General features: G+C 41.8%; 1 protein-coding gene across 1 annotated transcript; it reads left to right on the forward strand.

Moving 5' to 3' along the window:
- The first annotated feature begins 11,744 nt into the window (after positions 1-11,744).
- On the forward strand, positions 11,745-15,555 carry LOC137251190 (uncharacterized). The gene is made up of 4 exons (XM_067785360.1): positions 11,745-12,060; positions 12,120-12,254; positions 14,848-15,055; positions 15,136-15,555. The coding sequence occupies exons 1-4, from the start codon at positions 11,800-11,802 to the stop codon at positions 15,453-15,455; spliced, it is 924 nt and encodes a 307-aa protein (XP_067641461.1). The 5' UTR covers positions 11,745-11,799; the 3' UTR covers positions 15,456-15,555.
- Positions 15,556-25,578: the final 10,023 nt, after the last annotated feature.

A 25,578-nucleotide genomic window follows, 5' to 3' on the forward strand; every position in this document is an offset into this window, starting at 1 on the left:
ACGCTACAGTAATCCGGCAGCCTGTAGGATCTGCTTATTTCCGGATCAGCGCAGTATACCGCAGACCCTACTCCTTCCACTAATTTGGAACCATCGGTGTACACATGTATCGCCTCGTCCGCCATTTGCGCACCTTTGCGCCAACCGTCCACCTCTATTGTGGCCTTAAGATCGCCCTCGAAGCGCAGATAGGGAATCATGTAGTCTGTTCGTCTTGTGATTGATGACGCTATACTACTGTGGCCATATGGTCGGCGCTCAAGCTGCCCCGAAGCACCGAGCCTGGTTGCGGTCGTTAACGATTTGTTCTTTGCTACCAGGTCTACAGGTGGGATGTGCAGAATGGCATACAGTGCAGCCGTGGGTTGTTTTCAGGGCTCCCGTAATGCTAAGCATCGATAGTCTGCATACCCCCTCTAATTTTTTGAGGTATGTTGTATTTTGTGTGGCTTTCCACCAAACAAGAACTCCATAGTATAGAATAGGGCTTACAATCGCTGTAAAACCCCAATGAGAAAGAGGGGGCGATAGGCCCCACGTAGACCCCAGCATTCTTTTGCGTGCATAGAGTGCCGCTGAGGCCTTCTTGAGCCCCTCCTCCACGTTGAGCTTCCATGACAGCTTACTGTTTAGGATGATCCCTAGATATTTTGTGCAAGGTTTCTCCTCCAATTTGGGACCTTGTACCTCTTTGTAAATAAGGCCATATCCGTCTTCTCCGCATTGACTTTCAACCCGAAATTAGATGCCCAGGTATGAATATCCCGAAGCGCCCGATCCATCAAAGAATTAATCGTTGGAAGGCACTTTCCACTTATGACAATTGCAACGTCATCTGCGTAAGCCGTAAGTTTTACGGGTCCCTCATCGAATTGCCTGAGCAGTTGGTTGATGACCAGCGTCCACAGCAGAGGTGATAGCACCCCTCCCTGCGGTGTGCCCCTGTCCACTGATTTCGTGGCCTCTTACAATCCCCATTGTGATGTAATCTTTCTGCAATTTAACATGCAGCCGATCCATCTGATTAAGGCAGGGTGTACTTTAATGTAATTAAGACCATCCATGATCGCCCATTTTGCAACATTATTGAAAGCCCCTGCAATGTCCAAGAAGACTCCTAGAGCAGGAATTTCTCTATGCTTATAACCACCCTATGCAATGCGTTGTCTACCGACTTGCCTTTGGTGTACGCATGCTGTGTTGTGGAGAGCAGCTTTTCATCCACGTTGGACTTTATGTACACATCTATCAGCCTCTCAAAGGTTTTGAGCAGAAATGATGTTAAGTTAATGGGTCTATAGTCTTTGGGATACACGTGACCGATCTTCCCCGCCTTTGGTAGAAAAGCTACACGAGCAGTTCTTCAAGAGTGCGGTACATAATTCAGTATTATGCAACCATCGAATATTATTTTAAGACATTCCACGACCGCCCTACTTGAGACTTGTAGCATGGACGGGAATATACCATTTGGGCCCGGCGATTTAAACTTACAAAACGCCTTCACTGCCCACTCGATCTTGGTATCGGTCACCAAGCCCGGCACTACTAGCTCCGTGATCGAAGTGTGAGTGATATCTGCTGGCTCTTCTAAACCGTCTCCCGATGGGAAATGTGCATCGAGAAGCACCTCAAGGGATTCCTCACTATTACGTGACCATTCCTCGTTCTCTTTCTTTATTAGTCCCTGGACTATGTTTCCCTTTGCTAGGACTTTTTTCAACCGTGCTGTTTCGCTGGAGCACTCTATGTCCGTACAGAAACTTTTCCATGAGTTTCTCTTGGCCCTAGTAATTTCACGCTTGTAGATCCTCAGTAGATCCCTGTACTCGTCCCGACACGCTTCGCTTTCCGCGGTCTTTGCGAGCTTAAACATTTCTTTTACCTGTCTTCTTAGAAGACTCAGCTCATTGCTCCACCATGGCGGCTTTGCTTATCCTCTGAATCTTCTTAGAGGGCAAGCTTTGTTATACGCAGTTATAAGCGTCCTTGTTAGGAATTCATTCGACTCCTCCAGTTCCTCTACATTAGCAACCTCTTTGGGTTGTCCCAGTTTTTTTTCCACATGTTTCTGGAATTTAGTCCAGTTCGTTGACCTAGGGTTTCTAAAGGTTCCTCCCTTCTCTACCCTCTTTAGGGGGATGCTGAAGCTGATATACGCATGGTCGGAGAAGGATGGTCTATCAAGAACCATCCAATCATACCTTGATATATCACGCTCGGAGCTCAATGTAATATCCAGAACATTACTGGATGTTGGACCAATGTATGTAGGGACATTTCCCCTGTTGGCTATCTTCAAATTGGTTTGCAGGATGTAACAAAACAGAGATTCGCCTCTCTCGTTCGTATCTGCTCCTCCCCACGCATTGTAGTGCGCATTTGCATCTGCGCCTATGACCAACCGCCCTTTGCGCCCTTCCTCCTGTACTAGCCTTTTGCACTCCATCGGTGGAACCTCCGCAGCATGGGCCATGTAGCAGGACGCCAGGATAAATGCCTGCTTATTCTTTTGCTCAACGGCCACCGCTACGAGATCCTTAGTGGTGTAATTAGGCAGCATATATGAATGCAGCTGTTTCCTTACCATTACTACAGCTCGCACCCGTCCTTCCGTTTGCGCGTAGTAAACGCCAAACCCGCGCGTGCTAAGTCCAGAAACCTTTCCTACCGATGAGAGCCACGGCTCCTGGATCAGCGCCACGTCAAACGAACCCTCCTCAAGGATTAGGAGGAGTTCGCTCGACGCGACTTTACTGTGTTGGAGGTTTATCTGTAGGACTCGCAGCACCATTGAGCTGTTTGTGCCCCTCCAGCACCTTCATCTTGACGTCGTCGTCCTCCCCTTGCCCTTTTGGTTTAGAGTATTCGGGGCCCCCTTCAGCCTCTCGTGACTGTTGCGCCGGGTGTTCCTCTGTGCGAGTCACAGCATCATTTAGCGGTTGGTCCTCTTCTAGCACGTTCGTGGTGACGTCGGGGACCTCCACCTGTCTTTTTTCCCTTAGGCTTTTGAGGTCCTTTTCGACTTCGCCCACCTCTAGCGTGTTAGGGTTTTTATCCTCGGGACTTCTTTTCCTGAGTCGCATGTAGATTTTGCCTGTGCCAAAGGATATTTTGCCAAGCTGCGTGTACAAAATATCCTCCGCCTGCTTGTTTATTTGGAAGATGTAGAACTGACCATCTTCGGTAGGCCGAGATACAGTAAGTGCCTTCCAATCCTGTGTCGGTATGTTCGGATTCTTATTCTGCAGAAGTCGCAGTGTATCCTCCGACTTCATCACGCATGGTATCCATACCTTAACTTTTGGTACCGTGGGGATTTGCGCTTTATCCACCACCTCAAACCGCGCGTTCGTGCCTTGCCTTTGGAGATTTGGAACCACTTCCTTCAGCCTCCGCAAGCTCGCTATGTTGTCGCACGCTATCATCTTCACACCATTATACCATCCCCCCGAATCAAAGGTTGGAAGGGGCTTACTTGGTTGTTCCCGCATCATCTTAAGCATTTAGCTAATAAGCTCCCTTTCCACAGATCTCCACCTTTCAGTAGTCATTTGTCCGAAAGGACTGCTACGATCAACCAGCGCCACAGTCAGTGACTGCTTTGCCACATCACTCATCTTCTCGGGAAAAGCAGGAGTTTTAGTGTTATCTCCCTTTGGCACCTCCGAGAAAGCCGGAGTCTTAGCGTTATCTCCCTTTGGCTTATCTCCTACTTCCGTAATTGGAACTTCCCTCTGACTCGCAGCTTTCGAGGTAGTTTCTACCTCGCTATTGGAGCCCATCTGTCTTACAGCTTTGGGCCTACTTGTCTTGTCTATGCGACTGCCCTGCCTCGCGGCTCTGGGACTGGGTCCTTTCTGACTCTTGAAAGCAGGCTTGTCGCCTTCCGTCGAACGTTACCTCTTCATTCTGCCATTCGACGCTTCTTCTTCTTCGTACCGGTTGCAGAACCGAGAGTTTTTAACAGCAAACCTTTTGAACTTCCTTCGACCTACTTCTACCGCCTCATGGTCCCATTCCAAGTGCTCGATCTCCACTTCTGTTGGGTCGACCACTGCTCCCAAGCGTTGTACAATTCTTAGTGCTGCACGGAACTGCGAGAGAGCTCTTTTACTTCCTCTGCTCCGTACCCTTCTCCACTCTTCTACTTCGTTTTCATTTGTGTGCTTCTCCAACACGGAGTTCATTGAATCAGCACTACTCTCGCTCCCCGAGTCCGACGCTTCGCTTAATGCGTATTTGTCGTCCTTGGCTTGCGACTCAGTCCTCCTATTATCATCGTCTTTATTAAAATTAAGTAATGAGTCGTTCATCTTGGTCGTATGACCACCTGTCCGACAAGGTGCGCTCAGCGGTCAAGTATTATATACGGGGAAAGAACCGTCTGCCACAGCAGCGCCCCTTACTGTGGTAAGGCCATCAATACTTCCCGAGGTGGCCCGGTATCGGGAAGGCTCCGTTCGAATACAGCCGAATTTATCCCCTGGTTGTAAATCGTCCAATAGGCACGGTCCGCATAACACCCTGGATTAGGGGATTGGCAGTTTTTGGTCACCGACATCACGCCGCCCTCCTATGAGGCGAAACGGTGTCAGTCCTAAACAGCTCCGCCTCATAGTCGGGCGCTATGGAGTTCGGCTAAGCCCTCACACTAACGACAAGGTGCCTACCCTAGTGAGGGCTTAAAATGAGGCAGTAATTACGAAAAGTTTCTTATCTGAACAATCGGTTGTGGGGCATATATACTATATATACGACCGATCTCATCAATTTTTTCATACAACAATATGTGCAATATACGAAAGCATATGGTGATGTTCGAAGCTTCAATCTGATAAATTGAGGAACATATGACAAAAATCCTCTTTTTCTGAAAAATCGGTTGTATGGAGGATATTATGCTATAGCGGTTCCGACATATGTCTAATCGGACACCTAAATACACGTGCTCACCAAATTTTATCAAGATATCTTAAAAATTGAGGGACTAGTTTGCATACAAACAGACAGATGGACAGACGGACATGGCTAAATCAGCTCAGCTCTTCATCCTGATTATTTCGGTATACTTAATGGTGGGTCTATCTATTTTCCTTTAAGGACTTACAATTTTGAGATTCGTGACGAAGTTAATAAACCATTTCATTTTCATGAAAGGTATAATAATACCACGGCAAAAAATGTTATCAACTCTAGCGATAATGAGGTAATGTGTAGTTAATACGTACAAATTAATATGCATACGCGCTTATCTTCGGCTATTCTACATTCTATTTCACTTGGATAGGTACACTCTTCCTAATCAATATTGATAGTTGACGTCGTGTTTTCAGGGAAAAACTGAAACAACACGACATCAGGAAGGAGAATGCGACAGGTGTGTCCATTATACCGTGTAAACCTCTTCAAACCCAAGTCTTGTTGAACAACTTTTTTGCAATTGTCCGAAGGTAGTATTTAATCCTCTAGTGCGGGACTATCCCATATTCGCAGCAGGTACACTTAAGAAAATCATGGAAAATATCACAATATTGGGTATGACCACAGCAGTGGTCGGCAAGTCGTCAAAATTGATTTATGCCGTATAAAAGTTATTCGTTCGGAGTCAGCATTCAAACCTGTTGTTCTTCACAATTTGTAGATAAATGTTTAATTATAACATAAGCTCAAGGTAAATATTCTTGGTGGGATATTGATTCCATGTCTGGTTATTTTAGGTTGAACTGGTCGGTCCGTGAGGATCTCAAATATACTGAATGAGTTCATAGCGTCACCTGAAGTCTGTTCCACGACCAAACTGAAAACCCCTATCTAAAATCAGCTATAAAATAACTTCGTCCGTTTGGCAAATACTTCTAGGACCTTTGCCACTTGCTGCTTCTTGATCTGACAGCTGTATGACTCCTAATAGCTGAAGTCTTAACCTGGCAAATGCAGGGAATGAGCACAAAACGTGCTCGATGGTTTTATCCTCCAACCCGCTTTCCTATACTTGCCATCACTGACCAAGGCAAGTGACGCCAGAAGGCAGTGTCCGATAAGAATACCCGGCATGAGTTTACGGTCCCCTCTTTTTACTGATAGAAATAACTTTGTTAGTTGATTTTAGATGTTATGGTACTATGCCGCATTATTGACTTAATTGCTGATTGGTTGCAAAACGCATGCGCCTTCTAATTTTTTGAAGAAGGTTCTTTTTGTATGGCTGTCCACTAAACAAAAACTCCATAGTATAGAATAGGCTTTACAATCGCTGTAAATGGCCAATGGAAGAGAGAGGACGATAGACCACACGTATGCCCCAACATTCTATTACAAGCATCGAGTGGTCGAGGCCTTCCTCACTCCTTCTTCTACGTGGAACTTCCACCACAACTTGCTATCTAGAATGATTCCTATTTGGGTAAGGTTTCTCCTGCAAGACCACCCCTCCTAGCTTGGGCCTGGTCCGATCTGGGACTTTTACCTTTTAGTAAAGAACACCATATCCGTCTTCTCCGCGTTTGCGGTCGACCCGATATTATTTGCGCAGGTAGGTATATCCCGAAGCGCCCGATCCAACAAAGAGCTATGTAATTGTTGGAAGGTATTTCCACTTGTGACAAGTGCAACGTCATCTGCGTAAGCCGCAAATGGTAACACCCCACCTTGCGGAGTGCCCCAGTTTCACTCATTTCGTGGCCTCGTACAACCCCCATTGCGAAGTACAATTTTACATTCAGTCGATCCATCTGGTTATGCATGAATGTACTTCAATGTAGCTAAAACCATCCGATTAGAGACGTTGTTGAAAGCCCTGGCAATGCCTGCGAAGACTCCTAAGACGTACTCCTTATATTTCAGAGCTTTTTCTTTGTTTATAACCACCCTATGCAGTGCAGTGTCTACCGACTTGCTTTTTTGGTACGCATGTTGTGTTCTGGAGAGTAATTTTTCATCCACTTTGGACCTTATGTATACATCTATTAGCCTTTCCAAGGTTTGGAGCAGAGATCATGTTAAGATAACGGGCCTGTAGTCTTTGGGATACATATGGCCGATCATGCCTGCATTTGGTAGGAACGAGCATTATTCGGTCTTACGCACTTATTGAAATTTGTAGCATGGCTGAGATTATACCATCTGGGCCTGATGATTTAAACTAGGAGAAAGTCTTCACTGCCTATCCGGTATCAGTCACCAAGCCTATCCGGTATCAGTCACCCCCTCCGCGATAGAAGTGTAAGTACTGCCTGCTGGCTCTTCTGTATCATCACCCGATGGCAAACGTGCTTCGAAAAGCGCCTCAAGGGACTCTCATTATTATGTGACCATTGCTCGTTCAGATTCTTTATTATTTCCGGGATTACTCGCTGGAGCACTCGAGGTTCGCACAGAAATTTTTCCACCAGACTGTCTTCGCCAGGAAATTTCGCCTTTGCAGATCCTCAACAGATCCCTATACTCCCTACACCGAAAGAAATGGTGCTAGTAAAATCAACAAATGGGTTCTGTTGTTCTTGGCTTAACGGAGATTCGGTTAAATTGATCGAATTTTGGTTAATTCGACCGAGTTCTTTGTCAAGCAAACAAATTAGTTTAGTCATTTGAACAGAAGAGAAATTGTCGCTCTTATGTTAACAAAATTCTGTAAAATTGACAGATTCCTAATCAATCAAACTGATTTTTTTGTTAACAAAACTGATCTCACTGGTCATTTCAACAGCGATCAACAGTCAATACATGAGCAAATTTCAAAGAGAATTTTACGCTCACTGCGCTCTCTACTTTGTACTTATATATGCTGTGTACTATATGTATGCACATATTTACGTATGTATATGGCAGCCGTCGTGGTGCGATGGTAGCGTGCTCAGCCTACCACACCGAAGACCCTGGGTTCACACCCCGGGGTTTTTCAATTAGAAGAAAATTTTCCTAAGCGGGGTCGCCCCAAGCACTCCGAGTGTATTTCTGCCAGTGAAAAATTATCTGCTTTGCAAATGCCGCAGCATAGGTACTTTCGTACAAAGCTGTCGCAACAAATTTTTTTTGTTCATTTGACTACTAAAATGGTAAATTACGAATCAACGATTTGTGCGCAGTTGATTCAACATCTTGTTGCGATGGATAAAAATTTACAGAAATTTCGGTTGAATTGACCAGTATTTCGGTTGATTTTACCAGTACTTTTCTTTCGGTGTACATTCTTAGCTGTCTGCTACCTTTGCCAGCTTAAAAATTTCTTTTTTTCGTCTTCTAAGGAGACTCAGCTCATTGCTCCAATATGGCGGCTTTGTTTTTCCTCTCAATCTTCTTAGAGGCAAGCTCTGTTATAAGCAGTCATAAGCGTATTTGTTAGGAAATCATTGGACTCCTCTAGTTCCTGAATATTTCTCAATTTCCTTAGGATAACAGTCAAGGATGGATCGATAGGAGAACTTATACATCTATGATAGGCATTGAACTAGTTAGGAAAACTTTTGGATGTCCCTTCACGAGACTGCACCTGCAACGAGGTAGGCCATTGCGGAGTATAGATATAGCTTTACTACTACATACCTTTAAAACTAATAATTGAAATCTTCAACCATAGCGAGCTCTCATATGCTCACATCTCGCCCGTAAAAATATCTAAGTAGAACATATGCATTTAAAAAACGAATAGCCACACAAACATATAAACACTGAAGCTGTAATTTGAGAAATTCGTATGTTTTATGACTGCTAAAGTAATTAAATGAGAAATGAGTGTAAACGATTGCTAAACAAACAAAGTGATTTCAAGGCATAACAGGGGCGTCCTTAAGGGTGTCATGTATCTTGATATATGACTGGCAGTTATCGTCACATAGCTATTTAGCTACAGGAGCTTAGCATGCCCGTACTTTGGTACTCGTCATTGCCAACTCGTAAAGTTCTACAAATGCAAAATCCGGTAAATCAGATTTTATTAAGTTCCATGCTCCCGCCTATGTGACAGGAAGACTTTTTTAGTATTTGGCTATCAGTTGTTCACTTTGTGTCATTAAGTTCACAAGGAACAAGTTTTTGAATACAAGAAATGGTAAATTAAGGCCTCTCATAGACTGACTACATATGCATGCCCATGATGCAACCTAAACCCAAGCACCAGGACGTTTGTTAAAAAAAATAAGCTTCGGTCTCATGCCAAATACTATGCCCTACTATATATGCTACGTCAATATCTGAAAGTTGTACAACCCCTACTAACTAGACCCTTAATCTTCGATGAATCCGCTACATCCTGCGACCAGCACAATCTCTTGTCACCCCTTAGGCGTGATTAAGCATATTACACGAAGAAGCAGTACCATATCATGCAATTCAAATCTTCTATCTTTGGAGATAAATTGTTAGTCTAACACAATTCCCCCATGGGGGGCAGCGGATGGCACTAGTTCCGAACTAGGGCAGAACTATCGCATTAAGGGACGTTACTACTTTTAACTCTGTCCCCGGATACTTGACATTGTGATGTTCTACGAGATGACATTGCCACTCTTTGCAGACCTTTTGATCTCGTTCTTAACTGATACAGCTGTAGATGGTTTTGATATAGTCGCAGCCTTTGATTAATAAATTTAAATTCATATAGCTCAGACTTAAGTGCGGCTAACAACTATTCCGCTCTGCATCCGATAAGTGCCAGCGAGGAAGTAGTCATTAAATCTGCAGTGCGGAAACTGCCGCTTTGCGCAACCATCTCCCTCCTATTTCTGCACGACCATTTTCTCACATGAGCGTTTCATCCTGAGCGAATGATCAGATCTCAGAATGATCTGCTATTACAGTGATGTGGAAGCGTGATTATTTCTACTTCGGCACAATATACAGTGTACCATCGATTGATTGGTTAAGAAACCATCGATATGCATGTGAGCGGTCTGTTCCGTTACTTCCGCAGCCGAGCTCCAACTCTCCACATAACTTTTGATTCTAAGCTGCTTTTGGACCCCCAGGTACGTGAGCATGCGATCTAAGTGCGCTATGTTACATAACTAGATAATATGGTCATGCGATAAAGCTAACATCGCCACTAGGTGTGGGGGTGGCATGTGCAGAAAAGCATCCTGTCGGGTTAGTTTTTAAAGCGACCGTTATGCAAGTCATTGATAATCTACATGGCGCTTCTAGTTGTCACATTTTTTGTGGCTGTACATAAGACAAGGACGTCATAGTAAAGGAAGGGCGTCCTTTAAGTAGTTCGAACACGTCCATCCCAACATTATTTTGCGTGCATAAAAAACCGTGTATATTTTCCTGTGTACTATGATTCTTAGAAATTCGGCGATTTGTTTCTCCTGTAGAGTTAACCGGCCACCGTGGTGTGATCGTAACTTGCTCCGCCTACAACATCGAAGATCCTGGGTTCAAGTTCCGGGCAAAGCAACATAATAAATTTAGAAACAAGTTTTTCTAAGCGTGGTCGGCATTGCTTCGGCAAACACTTCGAGTGTATTTCTTCGATGAAAAAGCTTCAAACTCATCTGCGTTACAGATGCCGTTCGGAGTCGGCGATAAGCATCTAGGTTCCGTCACAACGATTTGTTGGAAAATTTAAAAAGAGCAAGACGAAAATTGGAAGAGACGCTCGGCCTAAATTCTCTGCCGAGGTATATGAAGTCTAGTGTTTTTGTTTTTTTTTTGTTTTTAGTAACTCTTCCATCTTAGACCTAGTTCAATTTGGAGCTTTTTATTTGCTAGTAAGATTGTCCATATTTTCTGCGTTGGAGGTCAACCGACGTCAGACACCCAGGTGTGTATATCTCAAAGCATGGTTTCTTTGGAGGTTTTATACACGAGGCCACTGGTAAGTGGGTACCTGCACTGGTTACGTTAGGTTTAAATGGCCGTTCCGTTAGGACCTCACATAGACTGGAGGGGTCCGTAGTGTTAGCAGAGGTTTGTTTAATGATCAATTTGAAAACCCCTATCAAAAACTTGGACCTATCTTATAAAATACCTCCGACCTCTTGGCAAATACTGTAAGCTTTGTAGGATCTATGTCAATTGCTGCTTCTAGAGCTCGCAGCTCTAACACTCCTTATAGCTGGAGTCTTAGCCTGGCAAGCGCAGTGCACGAGAACAAAAAGTGCTCGATCCTATACTGGTACTCAGATACTGTTGTCGGTGTTAACACATCTATTCTTTATTAAAATTGATTTAACAGGTCCTTGCCTCTCCACAAAGTGGTCCCCAGTCCGCCTTTTCTACAAATTTACTCGGAATACAAATATAAATTTTAAGAACCATGGCACATAAAGTGTGCACCCTACTTTGTATGATAACATTTGCATTAAATTCGGATCTATGTATTTTCTGCAAAAGATTACCATATTTAAAACAAGATAACTATAAAGATTTTTTATATAATGCACATGAGCATGCATATTTTAGCTGTTAAATATGTTGATAAGAAAATATACGTAAAAATGTTGTACCCAGCGGTGAAATTAAGAGCTTTTTAGAAAACACAAGTTACATCTTCAGTTAACTTACAAAATCGACCTCGATCGAAGCGGGACTTCATTTTTAATTTAATTTATCTTTGAACTATAACAAACAAGAATGCCCTTAGTACAACTTACGGCTATATAGGGTGCTTGAATTGCATGTAAAACACATTTTAGTCTGCATAGTTTGAAAAATCCCGAGGGTAAAAAATCTTGAAAATCTGCATTCCTAGTACCTACAAAAACACACACAGTTCTAATAATGTTTGTCAACCACAGGCAGCCCGGTAGTTAAGCAAAGATACTCATATGAACAGTTCATCACTTGCAACCGTTCGTAATGGCATCACGTAAAGCTCAACATATTTTAAAACTTTCGCCAAAAGAACAAAAGGATTTTATTAAATCTTTTGATGTCGTGATTTGTGACTGTGATGGCGTTATTTGGTTGATTATGGCACCAATACCCAATACAGCCGAGGCGGTCAATGTGCTGAAAGCGGATGGAAAACGTGTCATATTTGTATCAAATAACAGTCTTCGTACAGATGAGGATTATTTTAAAAAATTCACTAATATTGGTGTTAAAAATTTTGAAAAGGTGGATAATTCAAGCCATTAAAGTTTTTTTTTTTAATTTGACTTACTGATTCTCAACAGGATCACATCATACATCCGGCTAAGTCAATGGTTCAGTACATTAAAAAGCATAATATTAAACCCACGGTTTTCTCGTTGTGTAGTGACCAGCTTAACAAAACAATGCGCAAGGGAGGCATAGAAATCATAACATTGGTAAGTATACAGTTAGGCTAGTCTTGAACGAAGATATGTTGTTGTTGTATTAATGATAAAGACATTCCCCGAAGGTTTTGGGGAGTGTTATCGATGTTGATGGTCCTTTGCCGGATATATATAATGTACGTTCCGGTAACAAAGCACCATTAAGGTACTAGCCCGACCATCTCGTGAACGATTAATAAGACCACATTAAACTTTCTCGGTCATCCCGTCCTCCACTCCTAGTTCTATGAGGAACTTGGGGTCGCCAGAGCCTCGGCTGCTAAATATGTGTATGATACATTCATATTTGTAACAGGATTCCCCTCGCGTAGGTGAAGTTGACAATGGTGTTGCGGAAACTTTGAAGTTGTAAAGTTTTGTATTGCGCTTATCAACCCCGAATGAAGATATCTTGTCCAAGAGCAAAAGGGTATACAAAGCTGATTCGCACAAAGCTTATATATTATAGATACGCAGACCTACAGCTTGAATTTAAATAAAGGATTGAACGTTACAGACACAGCAAGGTAATATTATACCATCCCCAAACTTAAGAAAATGAACCTTAAAACCTGAAAAAGCTGCTTATATTTAAAGCAGTAAAAGCAATAACCAGGCGCATTATACTTTCGAGGAAATTTAGCTCGAGCTTATAAAAAATAAATAAATGTAAGGCACGATAACCTTCGAAGAGATTTTAGGCCGAGCTTCTCTTTGCGTCGTGCTCCTTTTAATTTTTTCTACAAATTGGCGGGACGGGACCTACTTGTTTTAAGAAATTTAGCTCGAGCTTATAAAAAATAAATAAATGTAAGGCACGATAACCTTCGAAGAGATTTTAGGCCGAGCTTCTCTTTGCGTCGTGCTCCTTTTAATTTTTTCTACAAATTGGCGGGACGGGACCTACTTGTTTTATGCCTACTCCGAACGGCATCTGCAGTTTTAACTGAGAGCCTTTCATGGCAGAAATACACCCGGAGTGCTTGCCAAACACTGCCGAGGGGTGACCCGGCTAAGAAAAATGTTCTAATTGAAAAAATTGTTTCTAAAATTTTAATGTTGCTTTGTCCGGGCGGGAACCCAGGATCTTCGGTGTGGTAGGCGGAGGACGCCGGCGGCCGCTCAAGCCCGAGCTTAGCTTCCAATTTTTTTCAAAAATTATTTCCCAAAAATTTTCGTGACATCCATGGTTTAAGCTGCTCCTAATGACATCTGCAAAACAAACGATTTTTACTGAGAACGCAGAAGCATACGTGGTCCTTTTGCCAAATCAGTGCAAGGGACCGATTTGGTTCTGAGAACTCGTTTTTTAAGTAATTCCATGTTTGGTTTCCCGGAACTCCAAGACCTTTATGTTGGTAGGCGCGCACACTACCTCCATTCTATGGCGGCCTCCTAAAGCCAGCTGCAGATTAAAGCTGGAGCCACACATGGCTAAGATTATAATATGCCCATTTCCCTCCACTTCACCAAAAGCTCTTTAGTTCATTTTCCATGTTCTACCGATAGGCCATAATGGCACTCTCTAAATAGAAATATCAATTGTCTCGATTCCGGCTCATAAAAGAATCGAAGGAAATGAGATAGCTGATGAGCTCGCACGTAGTAGCTCAGCAAAAGAGAAATAAGAGAATAATTAGTATCGAAGAAGATATACCCTTATGTGTAGCCAGGGAATAACTCGAAATTTCCAAGTAAACAAAGCACAGCACAAGTGGAAGAGTACCACAAGTCAAGAGCCACATGGCCAGACAACAATGAAAGAGGGATGAGGAATCCTCTGAGTAGATCTAACCCAACATATATACGCGTCAAACTGTCTGTACCGCATTATGACCACTGCAGAGGTTGTAAAGATGTAACTACCAAATGTACAGTTGAGCATTTGCTGTGTAAATGCCCAGCTCCAGCTAGAATACGACTTAAATCCTCCAGAAGCCTTTTTAGAAAATCCGGGTAGGTTAGCGGAATTATATAGATATCAATTATTCTGCATTTAGTCACAGCTCCGGCTGGTTTTAGCATATATCCGATTTGATATTCAGCAGGTTTAGACTAGTTTTCTTGCATCAAAACTACTTCTTAAAGGCTAGTTGGGCAGTCTGGGTCGGAGCAATTATACCTATCTACCTTCCCGTAAATTAGTACCTCATGAACTACACTATTCGAACCTATAACTCGTATTCACGACTAGCTACACACGAAATGGCAATGCATCAATGGTTTTTACGCAGGCGAACTGCCAACAGACAAGGAATACATCCTGGAAGGACACAATTAAATTTCAAACGAACTGACTTCGCTGTGTACCGCAACAGCGATAAAGATGAGCAGAGCGAAGCGAGCGAACTGTGGAACATTGCCCCTTATCTCGCTACATGCAAGTATTGGCTTGTTTTTAACTTCGTGAATGCCAATTCCAGAAGACCCATAGGAATAAGAGCCCAACATAGTTCCCAAATGATCGCAGTGAGTTGAAATCCTCTCGACGAATAAATATCCAATTATACGTCTGTATTTCCACGAGAGAACTCAATTTTCAAACAAAAACTACTTTAAAATGTGTATGACCTTTCTTAACATATTTTGTTCACTTCTATTACAGGATACCAAGGAGCATCTTGACCTGGCAGCATTAGCAAATATAACAACACCAAAGCAAAAAGTTGGTGCAGTCATCTGCGACATCAACGTAAATTTAAATTATGCACAAATCTGCGCGGGAATACGTTATCTAGAGGATAAAGATTGTGTACTCTTGGCTGGCGGCTCAGATTGGATATTGCCATTGACACCAGATTTAAATATACCAGGTGGGGATTTAAAAAATTTTTGTTTGTTCGCATTTCATATAATTTTTAAACCTTTTTCCAAAAAATCGGAAATTTTGCAGGCTTTGTGTATATCCTAAAAACAATCACGAAATTTGCACACAAAGAGGCCTTAATAGTTGCCAAACCATCAACAATACTTAGTGACATTGTAAAGGAAGTTTATGATTTGAAAGATCCAAAACGTTGTCTCTTCGTTGGTGATTCGTTGACGCACGACATACGTTTTGGTTTAGATAGTGGCTTTCAAACATTGCTCGTTCTAACGGGCTCCACACAAATCGAGGAGTTGATGGGAGCCAGTGAGGAGCAGCAACCAGATTATTATGCGGATGGCTTGGCAGATTTTATCAAATTGTATGGGAATCTGGCAAAAGCTTGAAATTTTAATTTGTTTTCGAAGTTTTTGCACAATTTATTTAAACAATTTGTGTTACAATGAAGTGAGTCAATAAAATAAATTACTTTTATTAAGTATCAAAGCTTTATGCTATTCAATCAAGTATACACGATAGACGTTGTTCTGCTTCCTTCTCTCACCCCTGTGTTACGGGCTCTCGCACAGTTTAGCCTCACTCGTTACACTATAAGACTAGCGTTGGTCTTCGGAGTTTCACTTTGCACACACTGGCTTATAAGAAGTGCACAATAGACTTGGACACATTCTCAGAGGCACAGATTTTTTGGTACGACGACACTTTCCCCAACTCCAGCTAGAACCTCTACTCTGAGGTCATGTGAACTTATCTTCAGCTTTCTACTTCGAACATTTTCTCAAAGGCTAAGTTGAGAGCTAGAGAAACTTTGTCTCTATTAATGTACGTTGGGAGATAATATCGTTTTTTTTTCTGGCAGAGCCTTTCTTTGCAATATGCAGCAGGGTTAATTTGAGCTCAGTGAATCGCCGAACAATTGAGGTAATGTGTTGTTGACCATGGCGAAGGTCTTTAGTGCTAGTGCTGGAAAAAGTAGCTTCAAATACTTTTTCTAAACGATTTCGCTCTTCGGCAGCGGTCTGACCACACTGGTGGGATGTATTTCTGTCGTAAAAAGGTTGCCATCAAAATGCATGCGACTTCCCAACGTCGTTCGGATTTAATCCGGACAATTAAAAAAAAAATTCAGGGAAATCGGCCTAAAGGGAAGGGAAAACCGGCCTAAATCTCCTCGGCGTAACATTGCGGCAAGTTATTGTGTTTGTTGCTGCATGAAGTGGATACAGGTTGAAAATTGTGATGACAAGTACTCAAGGCCTTTGTAATCCAGACACTTTCCCGGCATTGGGGGGCACTACTAGCACTTGGAGCATTGACCAAATCCGTCAATGCCCTAGTCGTTTCTCATAATGACTTTCTGAGCCAGCAACTTAAGGAAGAGGAAATTGATAATTCATGCAAATATAAGAGAGATGCTTAGAATATACCCACGGCAGGTTGCAAGCGCAATATATAGCTTCTCCAACCCAATTGTCAACCTCACTTACCCGCGGCGAGTCTTGTTTCTTTAACAGCCGAGGCTCTGGCCATCACAAGTTTCTCATGGATCTAGGGGGTGGGAGGGCGTAATGACCTAGAAGGTTTCATGTGGTCATACCAAATCGTTCCCGAGATGGTCGGGCTAGTACCTTTATGGTGCTTGTTACCGGAACGTACCGGATCTGCATCCGGCAAAGGACCATCAACATCGATAACACTTCCCAGGGCCTTCGGGGTGTGTCCTTGTCGCTACAAAAACAACAAAAACATTGGCTAAGTGCGTAGTTTGGAGTGTCTGCTTACAGCACTTGGATCATAACCAGGCGCTTGCTCGAATTCCAGTAATTATACATAAATTCCACCGTATAAAGCAGAATAACTTCAATGGAGCTGACAACCATTATTGCCTTAAGCCTTCGCATGGGACTGAATTACTATTTGTTCAATATAATGATCTTATTATGTAAATATACAACTTAAATAATATGCCATAATAAAATATTACGTTATTTATTTAGTTAATATTATGCACGTGAATATTATCATATTTATGATAAAAAGTTTTTATGCAAATAAGGAAGGGCTGCCAAGTAGGTGGTGTGCTTGGCTTACATAGTACTCAATGTCCCAGGTTTAAACATCGAAGCAAATAATAACATATTTAAAACAAAGCTTCTCCTTTACAGGGGCCGGAGTACTTTCATTAATACCTTAATGGGCGATGAACCGCCGGTCATTCCTTTTTAGTGTTAAATGATGCCAATTGGGAGATCAAGTCTTCGTCCACCAGACTCTTCAAACTTAGTGCTCGTCTACACTCCTTCCTCTCTTGTCAGACCCAGGGCCATTCTGTTTCGTCACAAACAGCAGGAAAGACGAAGTTAGGGGGCTTAGAATATACCCGCGGCAAGTATGCCTGTCCTAAGAGGCGACTAAAATACCAAACTGATTCAATGGGTTGTATAGCGCAACCCTCTCAAGGTGTTGCTAGCGCAAAATAAAGCTTCTCAAAACCAAGTGTCAACCTCACTACCCGCGGCGAATCCTGTTACTTTAACAGCCGGGGCTCTGTCGACCCCAAGTTCTTCATGGATCTAGCGTGTGGGAGGGCGTTATGGCCTTAAAGATTTCATTTCATTCATTCATACTAAATCGTTCCCGAGATGGTCGGGCTGGTGCCTTTTTTAAATGTTTTAGAAGTCCCTTTGACCGAACCAATTAAGTGAATAAATAAGATAAACGCACAAAAGAAAACACGTTTAATTAACAGTTGAACAATTCGCTTTTATGGAAAAAAAAATTTTATGGAAGTGCTTTTTCTATAAACGTCACATTTCAACTATAGTTAACGAAGGTAAAAATAGTAAAATAGAATACAGATAAAAGGGTTGCCATCTTTGTTTCGACAATGGATAATTCCAATACTCCCACTCATTGTTGTAAACAAAATCGGCGACGTTCTCTTATGATGTCATCTCCATTAAATTGCACAAGTATTTATGACGATTCCTATTCAATGCTTTCGTAAATATATCCGCGATCTGCTCATCAGTATTTATATATTCTAAGTAGAATTGACCATCTTGTCATTTTTTCCTTACTGATGCCCAGCTTACGACACCGGACCCAATATGAAAAACATACCCACTCGTCGATCGTCTTGTTTCGCTATCGCCAGCATAATCGGCATCACTGTAGGCGACCAAATCAAGAACACAATCATTTTTATAAACAATACCCATATCGATCGTGCCCTTAATGTACTTGAATATGCGTTTCACCGCAGTTACGTGTGCTAAGCTAGGCTGTTCCAAATATCGACTTACCACACCAATTGCGTAGCTTATGCCTGGCCGTGTCCCAGTAGCCAGGTAAATTAAGCTACCGACCGCTTCACGATATGGATATACAGCATCATGCTCATCTCTTGCGAAATCACCAAGGTTCTGATTGTTATCCATTGGAGTTGATACGGTTTTGCTTTCAATCATACCAAACCGATTTAATAACCTTTTAGCATAAGCCTGCTGATGTATGCGTATTGAACCATCTTGACGTTGATCGATTTCGAGACCCAAAAATCGCTTTGCCTCGATAACTTTTACTTCAAAACTGTCTTGCAAGTGTGAAATTATCGAATTAATTTCAGTAATGTTATTTGTTACCATCAACCCATCATCTACATAAATCACGATGATCGTTATGGTCTTATCCTTTCGCCGAATGAAAACGCATGACTCTGAATCACTTTGTGTGATAGCAAATTTGCAAAGAAATGACGTAAATTTTTCATTCCAACATCGTGATGCATGTTTCAGTTCATTTAAACTTTTGATCAGCTTGCATACGCGTCCACTGTTGTCATTATAGCCGACCGGCTGCTTCTTAAACACGTTTTCTTCCAGCTCACCGTACAAAAATGCAGTTTTAATGTCGAACTGCTTTATCCGCATTTTATTCATTGCCGCTAGAGACAGAATTGCACGAATCGCTGTATATTTGACGACAGGACTAAAAGTCTCTTCGTAATCGACACCGTATTGCTGAGTGAACCCACGAATCACAAGACGCGCTTTATATCTCTCAATTGAGCCATCAGTATTTTCTTTGATTTTAAACACCCAACGATTATCAATAATTTTCTGATCATCTAGTGGCTCTACCAAATCCCATGTGTGATTCTTGATCAATGAATTGCACTCCTCATACATTGCACTCTTCCATTGTTGTGCATCGGGTGAGTTCATTGCCTCTTCAAATGTTTTTGGTTCAACAATTGTTGCTGAAAATCCACTTTCAATTAACCGATCTGGGCTCTTTACACTTTCTCGCAGATCGTAGCGTTGATTACTTCTCTGGGGTCGAACCCGTTCATGAGTTTCCGCAGTTGATTCTCCTTCAGCGTCAAGAAAAACATCATTATTATCAACTGATTCAACGACGATTTCAAATGAAGCATTTTCAGATACTTCTTCATCATCAGTATCAATGTCATCCCGAAGTACAAATTTTTTTGATACTTGCTCATTAAAACGGACATTTTTTGATACTTGCTCATTAAAACGGACACAACAGCTGAGAAATATCTTTCTGTTCTTCGGATCAAATAGTCGAAAGTTTTTGGTTGTGGGCTCAAATCCAATCAAAAATACTTTCTTCGCTTTTGGATCCCACTTTTGTCGACCCGCTTGTTCGGAGAGTGTCGATATCGCTACAACAACCACAACAAGTTTTTAACAATTTCGAATATCCGTCAATAGTGACATGGCTGCAGAGGGGCGACAGCGTGGATGTTTTCTTTCATGACAGAAATTACTAGCTTCGTGCTTCGTGCATCACAAACCCACGTTTTTTCGCCTTTCCAGGTCATACAGTCAGAACTTGCCGCTCGTTTCTTCAGGCCAATGGCGTCAATATCGACAGAATACGCCAATAATTGCACGTTCTTCTACTCGAATTATCTTCTCCAGTATCATCATTAACTGACGCTTAACCGCCTAGGCGCCTTTGCACGTTTGTTAGCCATACACGCTGGTCATTGCTTTCTCAGTTTTTACGGACGCCAAATGGGAGCACCAAAAGAGATCTAGTCTCCATCCACCCTGACTCACCCAAGTTAATAGAGGTCTACCCTCTCCTCGTCTACCAAACATGAATGTCAATAGGAATGCTTTCAGGACCGGGGCGTCTAGATCTATTCGCAACATATGAGCTAGCAAGCGATGCTGTCGATCTACCGAAATCATTGAATTCACTGAGGCTCATCTACCTTAGTTATTGAGGTTCTTGGGTCATTGTCTAATGTTAGCAGATCATCGGTACGCAGCGATTTTCAAAGTCACCTGCCGTCAACGGAACTTCATGTAGACCAATTGAGCTTCTTGTACTTGCGTAGCTACCACTCAACGTAGCCCAACTCCCTATAAAACTTAACAATGCTTTGTACGGTAATTAATCGGTTGTCATTATTATTTCTGCGAAATATGCCCAGTTTATTCTGGTGGATTTTACTAGCGTTATTTCTTCCGTTCTCGTGATTTACACTCGTAAAAAATTTTACCATAAGGCAGCATCCTTTTTTACCGAGGTGGTATGACATTGCCAAAATCCTATAACGGAATCCAAGGAGCAGTTTCAACAGTATTAGACCATGTTGGTTCTACATTATTTTTGAATAGATGGTTTGTGTCATGTGGGGCTACACCGCTTGCAGGACATGCATTGCATTCCCAGGTTATTTTGGATAGGTATAGTTTGAGCTGTCCAGATCTATATAGGGCAAGGGTGCCTTGCGGCTCCCGCGAAATGTGCCAACCCTTTCTGGGATGGTGGGGAATACGGTTATAGAAACGAGGATTACAGGGTGTTACTCTTTAAAAAAGCTACAGACACTGTGTGGATATGATTGCGGGCCCGTACATGTTCCTTCGGATCAAACGCTGAGTTATTTGTGGCTGGTTTATCTCAAAGTGGCGGTGTTCCCTTCCCTGTTTCGAAGGTGCAGCCGCATTAAGCAGATGTCTAATAAGATGTTCCAGTTGGTGACAATTCCGCAGGAACTCCTTGTTCTAATTCCGTGACATTTATGAGTGCGAAGTTTTGGCATGCCTGCAACTTTTACCAGTAGGTATTGTCTAAATCGGGAGCCCACATTAACCACGTGTTACATAAGACTGGGCGACCTCCGTCGTGTGATAGTAACGTCTTTCGCCTATCACGCCGAATGTCCTGGGTTCAAACTCCGTGCAATTCAACAATAAAAATGTAGAAAAAAGTTCCAAGTGTATTTCCGCTTTGAAAAGCTTCTCATCCATTGCCATTAGGAGTCGACATTAAACATGTAAGTTCCGTCCCACCAAATTATGGGAAATATTATATTGCACATGACAAGCTCGTCCACTTAATTTCTATATACAACGTCAGCATCGAGTCTTTCTTTTCCCCCAAAATGTTGCCTTGATGATTTTGTTATGACTTTGTACTTCGTGGACTGGCCCTATCATCGCAACTCCTTTCGAGCGTTGTTGTTAGCTTTTGTTAGCACGAGTCCGGCATGTTGTTGTGTTTCCAAATACTGCTGCTTTTTTCAAGACTCGCGGTGGTTCGTAGCCACGCTCTTGTTGAACAAACACTGCAAAGCTTTGTTAGCACCAAGTTGGAAGCGGCCGCATGTAAACTTTTTCTCTTTCTTCCACAACGCAAGGTACAAATTACCAACGTTTTTGTATTTGCCCAGACTGCATAAATGAGGATGAAATAGTTCGGATTGTAGATGGCTGTGCAACTTAGACTACCTGCCCAACAATACCATCACCCCTCATTACATTTACCTAACTTTGCTAACTTTCTTTTGTCACACTTTTCTTAGTACTACACAAACAAAATGACACAGCTTAAATAGCCACTAAATTGCTCGTAAGCTCACGCATAAATAATTGATTGGTTGCATAATTTCAATTAGTACATGTAAGTACTTTAGATAGATAGATCTTACCGTGAATTATATTCGGTCACATATTTACAATTAATTCGATAAACAATATTTTTTTGCACATGAAATTGATTGCCCAGCTTTTGTGAGTTTTGAAAACCAATGTCGTTTATATTCAATTGGTCAGACACGCACAAACCCTTACACACACAGAGACGAGAGACCAAAAAGGACCTTGCCACTTCAAAGAACCAACCGAAACACACTAAAATAAGCGAGCGAAAGTTTTGTAACATCAACACCATAAGACAAATAACAAATGTAAGTCTCGTCCTTTTTTAAGTTGCTGAACTGCCGCAACGGGTATTTTGTTGTGTCGACAAGACAAACAACAATTATGTTGATTATCGCCTTGTTGTCCATAACCATACATCTGGGGTGGGTTCTTATAGTAGCACAAGTTAGGAAACACAAAGCTGCCGGCTTCTACCTCAACAAACTACTTAGCATGTCCAGCACGAGCCTTAACAAATGGCTTGGCCGGCTATTGGCCTTGTTTGAAGGAAATAATTGCATTACATTGTGGAAATGTTTGCAGGAAATAACTGTAAATATTTGCCTACTGTTTGACATGGCACAAACAACAAATATTGAGCTAGACCCGGTTTCGGAGAGCTATTAAGGCTTATGAAATATGAGATACCGTATTTTTGCGAAAGTTTTACTTCCTATTTTTGGGAAAGTTTGTTTTCCACGTGGCGGCAGCCGTGATGTGGTGGTAGCGTGCTCGCCTACCACATTGAAGGTCCTGGGTTCAAAGTCCGGGAAAAGCAACATCATAATCTTTAGAAAAAAGTTCTTTCAATAAAAGTTTGGAAAACACTCCGAATACACACTGTCGTGAAAAGCTTCTCAGTGGAAATTTTTTTGCTTGCAGATGCCGTTCGGATTCGACATAAAACGCCCATTTTGTAGGAAAACTTAAAAGTAGTACCGTGAAAATTTAAAGAGAAGCTCCGAATAAATCTTTTCGAAGCTAAATCACGCCTTGCATTTTTATACTGAGCTGAGCAAAGCTCACAGAGTATATTAATTTTGTTCGCATAACGGTACACCGTAACGGCATAAACTAATCGAGATAGATATAGACTTCTATTTATCAAAATGACCTGGGCCAAAAAAATTTCTTTTATCCATGTCCGTCCGTCCGTTTGTCCGTAAACACGATAACTTGAGTCAATTTTGAGGTACCTTAGTGAGATTTGGTATGTAAGTTCCTGAGCACTCATCTCAGATCGCTATTTAAAATGAACGAAATCGGACTATAACCACGTCCACTTTTTCGATATCCAAAATTTCGAAAAACCGAAAAAGTGCGATAATTCAATACCAAAGAGGGATAAAGCGATGAAACTTGGTAGGTGGGTTGACCTTATGACGCAGAATAGAAAATTTGTAAAATGTTGGACAATGGGAGTGGCACCGCACACTTTTAAAAGAAGGTAATTTAAAAGTTTTGCAAGCTGCAATTTGGTAACTAAGTATGTAATGTTCGATTACACCCGAACTTAGCGTTCCTTGCTTGTTTTTTCTAATTTACTTTCCACGTTTTAAAGTTGGTTGCCGTACCATAGTAAAGATAAAAACTGTGACACAATAGATCAGTAATGCAAAGTTCAGGCGGAGCTAAATTAAAAAAAGTTTTGAAATCCTAATACTAGTCAACCAGACCCGAACAAAGCTTTTTTATACCTAAACTCATTTGGCTTGGCAGACGCCATTCTAAATAGCACACCACGAACTGGAGAAGCTCGGCCTAAAACTTGGATATTTACTATAACATAAAATTTTTTGTGAACCCAACTAGACGGTATGAGATATAGGCAAATATAAATAATTAAGGCCGTCCTCGAAGCACTCGGTCATCAAAGCTGCACGTCCCATTCGATGTCGCAAAAGCGTGTACGATAATAGCATAAAATAGATCGATATGGCGGTATCGAGTCACCTGTACTTATAGTTTCATGTACATTTTATTCTTAGAATATGTTGGTTGGCCGCTGCCTCAATAACTCAGTTTGAAGCTAACATTCCGTTGTGAAACTACATTTTACCATTAGGCAGCGCCCTGTAAACACTACAATCAACATGGAAGAGTTAGTAAACCTTCAGTAAATGGTCAGAATGACTACATTTGGGAAAGTGTTAGAGGCTCAGCTGCACAGAAGTAGACCTCAGAATTCCAAAGTCGCGTGATGCGCTCGTAAGTAGTCTCACTGTAGATTTGTTTGGTATGAGAAAGCTAGTTCTTTTCCAGCTAAAAAGATCCAGCCATAAAGATCTTTAGACCTCACCATCATCCAGTTTGGTCTAGGTTCGTTTAGGCGCTGACCCGCCCTAAAGCGTAAACTGTGCGGAGCCACAAAAACATTAAATAAGAGCATCATTATGTACTGCGAACGATATCTTAGACGAACGAATCGCCTTCAAACGATTTCGTCCAGCTATGGTACTCTCTATAATTTTCGTTCGGCCTTTACGTTTCTAGCTTTGTCAGACAGGAAGGCCAAAAGCTATTGTCAAATGATATTTTACCATCGTACACTTGCGATTTGTCTCTGAAGCGGAACCAACGTTCGTTTCGTAATAGAGAATGAGGCCCTAAATTGCGCTGAAGACAGTTGATTGCCGTTATTTCAGAGCAACGCATTCGGTGCAACCATCATTTGCACTGTTGACAGGTATCGGACCATCTTAAATAGATATGTTCCCGTCTGACAAGTCTCTAGGTCCGGGGTGGATTGCAAAACCTATCCGAGGTTAGAGAATGAGGAGCCATTCTGCTGGTTAGATTTAAAAGACAGCCTTTGATAGGGAAAAAACCTGAGTCACCCTAGTAACAGAACTGTTTCCAACTGACGGTTGTGTGGATCCTATTTAATGCTGATTTCATTGTAGTGTAGCCCTAGCCTACGGCTCTGTCCGTACGAAGGAAATAAAACAATAAATTTTCTATCTCTTGGCATCATTCAGGGACATTTTTTAAATCGGTATAGTTCTAGCCCTTGACCAATAATATCAGGTATATGAGTGATATAGACCAAGTTTTAAACAGTTTTCGAAAAGTGGTGGCACCGCTCCTGCTTTCGGGGTTATATTAGGAATATTTCACGTTTTATTTAGGATACTTTCGAAACTATTTCCGGCACAATTCGTGACCTTTTTGGAGTTAATTTTTGTTTCGGACTATTTCGGTATTGTCTGAGAGAATTTTGGGTCCAATTCAGGATAATTTCGGGGATTTTTTTTTTGGTTATTTTATAATAATTTTGATTTAATTTCGGAATCAACTCAGGATCATTCGGAGCTGTTTGTTGGTTCGTTTCGGACTATTGCAGGATAATTTTTGGAATGTCTTTAATATCATATCGGGACTATTTCGTAACCATTAAGAGATAATCTTCGTGTAATTTTCTGAGCCATTTCCTGATAACTTCGGTTGTTATGTTTTTGGATTATCCTTAAAGAGTTTGACAGAGTTTTGGCCGCAATTCAGTTTAATATAGGAAATAATTTTTGGCTATTTCGTAACAATTTCT

The sequence above is a fragment of the Eurosta solidaginis genome, chromosome 4 (genome assembly GCF_040869045.1).
Source record: "Eurosta solidaginis isolate ZX-2024a chromosome 4, ASM4086904v1, whole genome shotgun sequence".
Lineage (NCBI taxonomy): Eukaryota > Metazoa > Arthropoda > Insecta > Diptera > Tephritidae > Eurosta > Eurosta solidaginis.